This window comes from Oryctolagus cuniculus, chromosome 1 (assembly GCF_964237555.1).
Source record: "Oryctolagus cuniculus chromosome 1, mOryCun1.1, whole genome shotgun sequence".
NCBI classification, from domain to species: domain Eukaryota; kingdom Metazoa; phylum Chordata; class Mammalia; order Lagomorpha; family Leporidae; genus Oryctolagus; species Oryctolagus cuniculus.
The window spans coordinates 117,246,387-117,258,394 of record NC_091432.1 but is presented as its reverse complement, the minus strand read 5'-3'; the positions used below and the strand labels follow the sequence as shown (position 1 = coordinate 117,258,394).

The following is a 12,008-nucleotide window of genomic DNA, read 5'->3' as shown; positions in this document are numbered from 1 at the left end:
TATTTATTTGAAAGTCAACTTACAAAGAGAGAGGGAGGGACAGAGAGAGTGAGAGATCTGTCTGCTGGTTCACTCCCCAGATGACTGCAAAGTCCAGGGCTGAGCCAGACCAAAGCCAGGATCCAGGAATTTCATTTGGATCTCCCATGTAGGTAGCAGGTCCCCAAGCATTTGGGCCATCTTCCGCTGCTTTTCCAGGCCATTAGCAGGGAGCTGGATCAGAAGCAGAGCAGGCAGGACTCAGTTGGAGCCTATATGGGATGCTGGCACTGCAGACTTCAACTTTACCTGCTACTCTACAATGTCAGCTCCACAATTTAGATTCTACTTAAGGATTTTCAAGATCATAATTCATTTTTATTAATTATAGTTATCATTTTGTAGAACATATATCTTGAACTTATGTCTCCTTTCTAATGAAATTTTGTATCCTTAGATCAGCATTTCCTGCCTGATGCCTGATTTCCTAATAACCATCATTCTACTCTCAGCTTCTGAAGGCTAATTTTTAGATTTTATACATAGGTGAGACAATGCTATATTTAACATTCTGTGCCTAAGTTATTTCACATAGAATAATATCCTCAAAATTTATCTAAGTCATTGCAAATGACAGAATTCAAAATTTTTAAGAGCTCATAGTATTTTGGATTGTGCAATGCTAAATTTTTCTAATACATTCATCCATTTAGGAATACTTATGTTGTTTCCATAACTTGGTTGCTATAAATTGTGCTGCAATGAATATGAGAGTGCAGATATCTTTTTGACATGCTAATTTCAGAGAAATATACTTTAAAAATATTTATTTATTTAAAAGTCAGAATTACACAGAGAGATAGAGAAAGAAAGATACAGAGTAAGAGAGATCTTCCATCTTCTGGTTCACTTCCTAGATGGCTTCAATGACCAGGTCTGTGGCTGAGCAAAGCCAGAAACTTCATCTGGATCTCCCACATGAGTGGCAAGCACCCAAACACTTGGGCAACCTTCTGCTGCTTTTCCCAGACCATTAGCAGGAAGTTAGTTAGGAGGTAGAGCAGCCGGGACAAAAATCAGCACCTAGGACCGGCGCCGCAGCTCACTAGGCTAATCCTCTGCCTTGTGGCGCCGGTACACGGGTTCTAGTTCCGGTCGGGGCGCCAGATTCTGTCCCGGTTGCCCCTCTTCCGGGCCAGCTCTCTGCTGTGGCCAGGGAGTGCAGTGGAGGATGGCCCAAGTGCTTGGGCCCTGCACCCCATGGGAGACCAGGATAAGTACCTGGCTCCTGCCATCGGATCAGCGTGGTGCGCCGGCCACGGTGGCCATTGGAGGGTGAACCAACGGCAAAAGGAAGACCTTTCTCTCTGTCTCTCTCTCTCACTCTGCCTGTCAAAAATAAAAAAATCAGCACCTATATGGGATCCTAGCATTGAAGAAGGTTTTACATGCTATGCCAAAATGCCTGTCTCAAAATATAATTTTTAACTCTGTGTTTTATTGACATTTTACTCAGCAAAACTATACAAGCAGGATTTTAATTTTCTTCAGTGGATGAAGCAGAGAATTAGAAATTTATCAAGCAAAAATCATTTTACCCTTTAATATATTTAATTTATTAAATACTATCATTTATTCACAAGGACTTGCAATGCTTACAATATTGTATTTTACAGTCATATAGAAAACTGAATTGCAGAGTGATGACTTGACCTAGGACCTCAGTGTGAAATAGATGGTGTGGATAAATCAGATAGGTCCTGTGTTAAAAATCCTGCTATTTCCAAATCAACCAGGAAAGAAGTGTATCTACTTGAACACAGTTTCAATGACACTTTCTGCTCAATTTACTAAAGAACTTTGTAAAGGGGAATATTGAGGTATTTCGGGTCTTCTCACCCTCCCTGTGTTGATAATGCTTGTTATAATTGTTTCCTTCTTAGAAGGTGTTAGTTGAGTAGAAGCTCTAAGCCCCAAACCTATATCAAAAGTCATTCTAGTAGGGAAAGGGAGCAACCCCACAAAACACTGCCATTGAATTGCTAGGAAATGCTTGAAGAAGGCAATAATGAAAGTTTTAGTGTTGCTAAACCACCGGGTTGATTTTTTTTTTTCAATAATATACCTACCGAGGTAGCTGCAAGAATTAAACAGTGAGACTTGGACAGGAAGACATCGTGGAGGGAAGGATTTGAAATATTTAGAAAACATTGACATGGTGGTGAGGGAATCTAAACTATGATATGAGACAATTAAAGAAAAGAAGTGTTGACTATCGAGGAACAGTTTCAGGGTTTTTTGTTTCATATTGTTTTTTCTTTTTTTCTTCATACTATTTGCTGAACTCTTTTTTATTATTTTATTTTATTTTAATTTGACAGGCAGAGTTAGATAGTGAGAGAGACAGAGAGAAAGGTCTTCCTTCCATTGGTTCACCCCCCAAATGGCTGCCACGATCGGTGTGCTGCACCGATCCAAAGCCAGGAGCCAGGTGCTTCCTCCTGGTCTCCCATGCGGGTGCAGGCACCCAATCACCTGGGGCATCCTCCACTGCCCTCCTGGGCCACAGCAGAGAGCTGGACTGGAAGAGGAGCAACTAGGACTAGAACCCGGCGCCCATATGGGATGCTGGTGCTGCAAGGCGGATGATTAACCAAGTGAGCCATGACATTGGCCCCTGTTGTACTCTTCACATAGAGTTAATCATATGTGTATCAAGTCAACTGAGGATGGATCTCAGTAAAAAATAAGAGTGGGAATAGAGAGGGAGAAGGAAGTTTGAATGGTAAAGCTGTATAGTTCTCCATACATTCCTACAGACTTACTTCTAAGGGTACAGTCTAAAACCTTGTCATGGGACTCTAAATCCCATTAAGCTCATTGGTAAAAATGTCATCTTAAGTGTTAAAGTGGTCATATTAAGTGTTAAAGTGGACATATTAAGTGTAAAAGTGATCATATAAATAGGATCAAGTGCCTGGTAATAATAATAGATAGAATAAAAAAAAAGAAAATTTTCTAACATGGGAAGCAGTCCACGAAGCAGCAACATAGAATGATAATAACTTTAAAAGCACTATGACCTCAGAATCAGCCCTTAAGGCATTCTGGTCTGGCTGAAAAGCCCACAAGAGCATTTCAGGCATGGAAAGCCAAGATATTGTGGCAAAATAAAAATGTGCTACATGAAAGATCTCCATGAGTGAGACCCTGTGAGTGGAAAGAAGAGGCCATCAAAGAAGGATGTACTTTTCTCTGAAGGGAGGAGAGAACTTCCACTTTGCTTATAGCCTTGCTTAAATACGAATGGAGAGTGTGGACTCAAAATGCTTCCATAGCCTTGACAGCTCATGTGAAGAATCTCGGGTGATCACTGACATCATACGTAAGAGTGCTTTTTGTTAAATTAGCAGAAGTCACTGTGCACTTAAATCCCATGCAAGACTGCTGTCCTAAATGAGTTGTACTATGAGACTTAACTGTAAAACTTGCTCTCAAACAGCTTTTATACTTTGTGTGTGCAGGTGTGCAAATAGTTGTATTATTTACTTAGTATAGAATTGGTTTTCTATGTATAAAGTTAAATGAAAGTGAATCTTAATGGAGAATGAGACTGGGAATGGGAGAGGTAGGAGGAGGTGGGGAGGGAGTGGTGAGGAGAGGGTGGGTATGGGTGAAAGAATCACTATATTCCTAAAGATGTACTCATGAAATTTATATTCATTAAATAAAAGGTAAAAAATAATGCTTTCAGAAAAAAATATTGCTGATATGTGCTTATTTATTTAAGAAATTATAGGATGATGTCAAGAGGCAACACATTTTTGATATACATTGTAAAAGTCATAAATCATTCACAAACAATAAGTACAACATTATGGAATACCTTCTTCAGGGATCTTTTCACTTCCTTATTCCTTAAGGAATAAATTAAGGAGTTCAGCATTGGTGACACAATGTTGTTTAGTATTTGCACCACGGCACCAAGCAAGGGATTGGGTGTGGGCTGCAGGTAGATGATGATTACAGGTCCATAGGCACAGAGGATTGCAGTGAGGTGGGCACTGCAAGTAGAGAAAGCTTTCCGCCTGCTCTCTGCTGAACGAATTCTCAAAATGGCAATTGCAATGCGTGCATAGGAGACACAAACAGTGAACCAAAGCATTAATGCCAGAAAGCCAACATTAGTGGACCCCACTGTCTGGGCCAGGGAGCTGTCAGTACAAGCCAGAGGTAAAATAGCAGGAATGTCACAGAAGAAGTATTTCACTCTATTGGGGCCACAGTAGGTTACCTTAAAGGTAAAGGAAGTCAGGATGGTTGCATGGAGGCCACCCACCACCCAGGCTACCAAGACCAAGGCCATACAGACTCCAGGTTTCATGATGAGCATGTACCTCAGTGGGTGACAGATGGCAACGAAGCGGTCATAGGCCATGACAGAGTAGAGGCAGCCTTCAGTGGAGCCCAGAAAGTGATAGAAGAAGAGTTGTGCTGCACATCCTTCATAAGGGATGGCTCGGCTCTGGCCAGAGAGATAGCAGAGCATCTTGGGGCAGGTGACGGATGGGAACAGCATGTCAAAAATCGGCAGGAGTCCCAAGAAGAAATACATGGGAGTGTGAAGGGTAGAGGAGGAGATGATTGCTATAAGGATGAGTAAATTTCCAAGCAGGGTGAAGAGGTAGATGAGCGAGAAGACAACGAAGAGCAGAGATTCCAGTCCCTCTGTCTGAGGTATTCCCAGCAGAATGAACTCACTCAGCAGTGTGTGATTCCTCATGTTCCTAGAAGTATGAGACCTAGAAGTATGGTCGCTCTCTTGGTAGAGAGAGCAAACATAAAAATATGAATATAAAGGCTAATATGAAAAGTACAACCCTGATATATTCAATGTTCTCAATTTTTGTATAAAGATAGTATCTTAGTTATTTTCTGTTGCTGTACCATATGTGAGACCATTTACTGCATGAAGAATAAAGGTTTAGTCAGCTCTCAGTTCTGGTTTTGGGAGGTGGTGGGAACGTCTCCTATGTGTCCTTTCTTGTGGTAGAGGGAACTTTTGACAAGTCACATCAAGAAAGGTTCATCCAGAAGTAAGAGCCAAGGTGGTTTTTGAAATAGACTCACTTGGGGCTGGCATTGTAGCATAATAGAAAAAGCCAATCTGCAATGCTGCTATCCCATATGGGTGCTGGGGTGTGTCCCAGCTATTCTACTTTTGATCCAGCTCCCTGCAGGTGCCCTGGAAAAAGCATCAGAAGATGGCACAAGTGCTTGGGTCCGTGACACTCAAATGGGAGACCCTCCTTGCTCCTGCCTTTGACCTGGCACAGCCCTGGTTATTGTGGCCATCTGAGGAGTGAGACAGTAGACAGGAAATCTTTCTGTGTCTCTCCTCTTTCTGTACCTCTGACTTTTACATAAATAAATAAATAAATCTTAAAACATATGAGAAATAGACTCATGAATCCATGAATCCATGATAGGTTGATTACCTCTTACACACTTCACCCTGTGTCATCTCATAATGCCTCACAATGGGAATTAGATTGCAAAATGATTTTTGGTGGGGACATTCAAACCATAGCTTCTAGGCTGAAATCAAGTATTAGAAATTCTATTGAAGAAGTTTATGGCATGAAAAACATGTATACCTTCAATATATCACAACTTTCCATGAATATCAGACAAAGTGAAATAAAATATTATCATTTTGAAATACTTGGTGGGACAAGAGAATAAATGTATCAATTTTGAACAGATAAACAAAGTTGAATTAGTGTCCCCGGCTCGCCATATAACATTCAATGCCCTATAATAAATCATCCCAGAAGCCTGATTCTCCTGATTCCTTTTCACACTCTCTCTACAGTTACTAAAGGTGAGTCCAAGTATCCTAAACCTTTATCAAGGGCCAGTTGGGTACCTAAATCTCTGACTAGAACAATGGAGTTTGATACCATTCAATAAGTGTTAGAATTCGGTTTTTACTCTAATCCATGGATACACTCTTTAGTTTGAACATTCTCTTACAAAGTTTATTTGCCTGAAGAAAAACTAACAGTAACAAATTTGGTACATTATAAGATTTAGGTTTAGAGGTTATCAATTAAGTACTTGTATATAATTTTATGTGAAGTCATGTCCTGTATACAGATACACACATGGGATATTTAGTTTTTACTTACAATTAGAATTTTTGAATGCTTAGAACAATGAAGCTAAAATATTTCAATTATGAAATGCTTTCTGCTTTTTAAAATGTTTAAAACATTTGTGTGGTAAACACCATCAGATCTGTCTTTTAAACTGATGTTATATGTATAATACAATATTGTTAACTGCAGGTGCATTATTGTATCTTAGATATCTAGTACTTATTCATCTTGTAGTAGTTCTTAAACTTTAAATTCATTAATTAGCAACTCCCTATTTAGTCACCATCCTGCCCTCTCCCCCTCCCAAACTAGGTGGAGACCCCTAATAAACACTGCCCTGCTCTTTACTGTTTTGAGGTTCACTGTTTATGGAAATCAATAGAGAAAGGTAATTGAACATTCTGAGAAAATGAAACTACCTTGAGGGTGTTCTGTGGTCATCCTGACTGTTCCAATGCCTATATTTAAAGGTTCTTCTAAATATGCCAAGAAAAAGAGCATGTTTTTATTTTCATTTATACTTTTTTGATCTATTTTTAAGATATACCAAAAGTTATATAAAACTGTCTAATTATAATTGGTCTAATTTCTAATTGTAACTCCTGGTCAATTTCTCTGATCCTCTTTTATGATGAATAGTTATTGATTGATAATTTTATCTTCTAAAGCATTTGAAATTGTTGCATAAGTTAATGTTATCCCTCTATATACAAGAAATTCTGATCAAATTGAGTCCAAATCTATTAGACTGAAAAGTCCCTGAGAATAAAGACTACAATTAGTCTGGGAAACTGTGGTATTTATCATAGGATCTGTTGAATAGCTGGCATTTAAATATTTCTAGATGAATTAATGAAGGAAAAATTAAGAGAATGATTAATGGATAATCTTTGATTCTTTGACTGAAAGATCCTTAAAGTGACCATGTCTATTCTTATTCAATATTGTATATCTAAGACTTAAGAAACAAGAACACCAATAGATGTGTATGCCCAATACTAGGTAAATTTATTGTGTGTTACTACTTACTAATCATTTGAATTTATTATATTTTCAAAAGCTCTCAAATGGTTCCTATTTTACTTAGACTATCTAAAAGCCATTATTATAGTTATTATTATTATTATTAACTCTGAAAAGCATTGGTTGCAGGAAATTAGCTACTTCAAATTCAGATTCATTGAAATGTAGAGTATTTAATTCCTACCTAGGCAATTCAGGAGAAGCCATGGACATCTTCAAAATTGCTGGTAGCTGATAATTTTTGCAGGAGGAAAGAAAATATAAGTTGTAAGTCAGGGTAGAGAGTTAAGAAAGAAGAATGGATCTTTCTGAGTAGCAGGAAAAGAAGAAAGTCATGATTGGTGGAACATTCTGTAATGAAAAGAAAGAAAAATGAAAAGGAATTAGTGAAACAATAGCTGAAATAGAACAGAAATTACCCCTACAACCACAGGTACTAGATTTAGATCACACATCTTAATCCATGTGGTAATTAAATACAGAACAGTAATAGACTTATTTTTGCTTCAGGTGATCAAGTCTCTGGAGAATCTGTTTATTGTATTGGATTCTTTGGGTCTTTGCATCTGTGAGTCCTGGATTTCCTTTGGAACAAATCCAGTACCTATTTTGCACTTTTTGCCCTTTCTGTATTTTGTGTGTCTCCTGTGGCATATCCTCTGGGCTTGAGGTCAGTTTGCATCTGTGCTGAAGTTGTTGAAGAAAGAGTGCATGGCCACTGGGAGATCCCATGTTCTGGATTAGTCATCTCTTTACAGAGTCTTTGTTTCTGAGCAACTTCTATTAGACACTCTAAAAGTGAGATCCCAGTGGAAAGAATAGGCCATCAAAGAAGGAAGTATCTTTCTCTGAAGGGAGGAGAGAACTTCCACTTTGACTATGACTTTGTCTAAATAAGATTGGAGTCGGTGAACTCAAAAGGCTTCCATAGCCTTGGCAACTCATGACAAGAGCCTAGGGAGATTACTGACACCATAAACAAGAGTGTCAATTTGTTAAGTCAACAACAGGAGTCACTGTGCACTTACTTCTCATGTAAGATCTCTGTCCTTAATGTGCTGTACATTGTGATTTAATGCTATAACTAGTACTCAAAGAGTATTTTTCACTTTATGTTTCTGTGTGGGTGCAAACTGTTGAAATCTTTACTTAATATATGCTAAACTGATCTTCTGTATATAAAGAGAATTGAAAATGAATCTTGATGTGAATGGAATGGGGGAGGGAGCAGGAGATGGGAGAGTTGCGGGTGGGAGGGAAGTTATGGGGGGGGGAAGCCATTGTAATCCATAAGCTGTACTTTGGAAATTTATATTTATTAAATAAAAGTTAAAAAAATGAAACGAATGGGAAAACCAATGCTGAACATGTGGGAAAATCCTGTAGTTGTGCTTGGTAGTGAGCATCACTAAATGTTTGCTTTTGATTAACTGAGCTAATGTTGCCTTTCAAAATGGCTGTGAAGACTAAATATGATAACACTCATGAATGACCTTAGAAGATAATCCTATTGCTAGTGTCTAGAAGAGAGGAGGCAACAGGGTAATGGTGATAAGGTAATTGTGATAAGAATTTTGGGATTGCAGGCCGGCGCTGTGGCTCACTTGGCTAATCCTCCACCTGCGGTGCCGGCACCCCATATGGGCACCGGGTTCTAGTCCTGGTTGCACCTCTTCCAGTCCAGCTCTCTGCTGTGGCCCAGGAGGGCAGTGGAGAATGGCCCAGGTGACTGGGTGCCTGTACCCACATGGGAGGCCAGGAGAAAGCATCTGGCTCCTGGCTTCAGATAGGCGTAGTGCTGGACGTAGCAGCCATTTTGGGGGTGAACCAATGGAAGGAAGACCTTTCTCTCTGTCTCTCTCTCTCTCACTGTCTAACTCTACCTGTCAAATAAGTAAAAAAAAAAAAAAAGAATTTGAGATAGTAGATTTGGTTTTAAATAGAGATTCTTGTTTAATAATGCGTCCCTTTGTTCTGCCTTCAATTTATTTATCTCTGAAATAAGGATAGTCTTGCACTCTGAGGAGTGTACTTTGGGTTAAACAGGAAATGTCTTATGAAGCATCTAATAAGGAGTCTGACACATTCTAGCCACTGATACTTCTGCTTTACTCCAGGCAAGAGAAGAACACAGTTTTAGTATAGTCACTCAACACTGGTATAGATTATGCCAAGTAACTCACAGTTTGGGGGGGTATTTAAAAAAATACCACTGAGCTCTTATACAGATGTCCTCTGAATTATGCTGAAGTATAAAAATAACAAACAGGATGGGGAAGACTGGGAAATGTAAGTGTGACATTCCCACAACACACATGAGAATATGCCTCCAAACATCCAAAACACAGTAAAACAGGAATCTTATTATTACCTGCAATAAGTGATGTACCAGGTAAAACACGACTCACATTGTTGTTGATTCTAAAGCAGTATAAACATGATTTTTTTGTAGAAATAAAAGCTTAAACTTTAGAAAATATTTTGTGAATATTATTTCTGATTGAGATTTTATTTACCAGATGCTAATTTCTTATAATTTGAAATGTTATTTTTAAAAGTTTAAGTGTTACGGGGCTAGCATCATGGCATAAAGGGTTAAGCTACTGCCTAAACCATCAGAATCCCAAAATCCCATGTGGGTGCTGGTTTGAGTCCCAGATGCTCCACTTCCAAACCAGCTCTCTGGTAATGTGTCTGAGAAAGCAGTGGAAGATAGCGCAAGTCCTTGGGGTCCAGTATTCATCTTGGTGAAGCTCCTGGCTCCTGGCTTAGGTCTGGTTCAGCTCCAGCCATTGTGGCCATTTGGGGAGTGAACCAGTGGATAGATCACCGTCCCCCTTCTCTCTCTCTTTCTGTGTGTGTGTGTGTGTGTGTGTGTAACTGTCTTTCAAATAAATTAAATAAATCTTAAAAAAAGTTTAACCATTGCAAATGTTTTCTCCATGACAAGACCAGTGACCAGTTCAAAAGAATCAAGGATACAAGGAACCAAGAACAACACATATATTAACTCGGGGTTTTACCCTCGATAGAAATGTATACAGCTTTTCTCAAATATTCAACTCAAATGCAAATATCTGTCCAGGAAAGTATGAACATGGAACATGAAAAAGAACCTTGATTATGGATCTGAAGATGTAAGTTCATGCTCTGAAATTTTGTGGTGTAACTATGGTCTGGTAATTTATAACCTCTGAACATCAGCTTCTCATTTTGCATTAAGTACCAAGCATTTCCTGCACTGGGAGCCTCAGTCTTAACTACTAGAATTTATCATCCCAACCAGAATGCTTCTAAGGAAAAAAGGAGAATTATCAATGATAAAAGCAAGACAGTAGGCAGAAAATTGGAAAGTTCCTGTCTTTCCATTGTGTTGTTTTCTTGGTTATATGTTCCTCATTTATGTCTTACAAATTTGTATTTTATATCACTAAATGTTTACTTTTTAATTAGAGTCACTGTATATATTAAATATGGTAAGTTCATGAAATATTTTGATATGTATTAAGATGCTTTTTAATGAATAACTATTACTATATTTACCATGGTGCACTTCTTATTAATGAATCTGAGACGTTACCTGTTTTGTGGTGACAGCCAAAGTCTTCAGTCTGAAAGAGGTCACTAGAAGAGATAGGGAAAAATAAGCCCAGAGGCCAAAGCTTGAGAAATATTATATTTCAGGAAAAAAAAAAAACAGAAGAAAAAGAGAATGAGGGAGAAATCAAGAAAATGTTTTTATACACCTTAGTCTCATAGCTTGTTAATTTCTTCATGTCACAGAAATACATTTTCTCTATGTTTGGGAATATACCCAACTTATTTGAAATTGCAAGTTGCTGTGTGGTACTTGGAACAGGATAGATATTGAATTATTTAGTAATGAATAAAAAACAGAATGAAGGGATGCCTCTCTGCCTGCTGTGTGAGTGAGTGACAGGAGGAAGGCACTCGGGTCATTACATCAAGTGAGAGAGAAGCCCTGAGTGGTGCTTTCTCCTCTGATCTTTGCTCTCCAGGTCGCTGGAGTGAGGGAATAAAGTAAAAATTGATAGAGAAGCTCTGAGCCCTTAAAAGGTCAAAAGCATCATAGTTTGGTCAAGGATGGAAAACACATACTTCTTTCCTCCTTATTCCTCAGTTTCATCTATGGAGTTGTGGAATTTTCTGTCACAAACATCTTTCTTATCCCAGAGTTGGGGTTGGGTTCTTTTTCATTCAGAATCTCAAGCATAAAGGAATCAATATATCTGTTGCCTCCCTAGAGTTTTTATTCTTGGAGTTACTGGAAATGAAAACATCTCCTACTTCTGTGGGATTTTAAAGTGTGTCATAGTGTCTCTGGAGCCTTATCCATGATATATCTCCATACCCACAGAGCAGGCAGGAGCCCCCTGAGCTTAGGGAGTGATTAGATGCCTAATGTTGAGACCATTTAGGAGTTTCAACATAGTACACAGTAATCAAGGTAATCTTTATTGGGCCAGGGAATCAAAGTGCTTATGAATCCCCTGTGACCATTTTTTCCATTTTGGGCACCTACCCTGTTGACTCCCTTTTTTCCTCTACGGACTTCAGAGATTTCACCTTATGATTTCCAATTTCTACCTTTTCTCTTATGGCTTGTGATTATTGAAGAATCTGTAATATAATGAGAGAGGTCTCTGGCTCAATACACTTCTATTCTTGATGTCTTCTTCTTCATGGTGTCACAGTGTGGCTGTGACCTTGCCAAGGGAATGAGTGGTTGTCGGAATACAGCACGGGGCTCCCTTTTCTGGGACTGGGGGAAGGCTCTGCCCTGAGAGTGGTGGGCACTTATGGGCAGGTATGAGGAATATCATA

General features: G+C 38.9%; 1 protein-coding gene and 1 long non-coding RNA gene across 2 annotated transcripts in view; one reads left to right on the top strand and one right to left on the bottom strand.

Moving 5' to 3' along the window:
* LOC138843517 (uncharacterized) overlaps positions 1-10,436 on the top strand; it is a 35,210-nt gene extending 24,774 nt beyond the window's left edge. The window contains exons 3-4 of the long non-coding RNA XR_011378321.1: positions 437-525; positions 10,114-10,436. This is a non-coding gene — a long non-coding RNA (uncharacterized lncRNA). The remainder of the gene's footprint in view (positions 1-436; positions 526-10,113) is intronic.
* LOC100346591 (olfactory receptor 10N1-like) lies at positions 3,830-4,762 on the bottom strand. Its single transcript, XM_070067035.1, has one exon. The coding sequence runs from the start codon at positions 4,760-4,762 to the stop codon at positions 3,830-3,832; it is 933 nt and encodes a 310-aa protein (XP_069923136.1).
* Positions 10,437-12,008: the final 1,572 nt, after the last annotated feature.

Coding starts and splice junctions, on each gene's coding strand:
- LOC100346591 (XM_070067035.1), bottom strand. CDS start 4,762: ATGAGGAATCACACACTGCTGAGTGAGTTCATTCTGCTGGGAATACCT.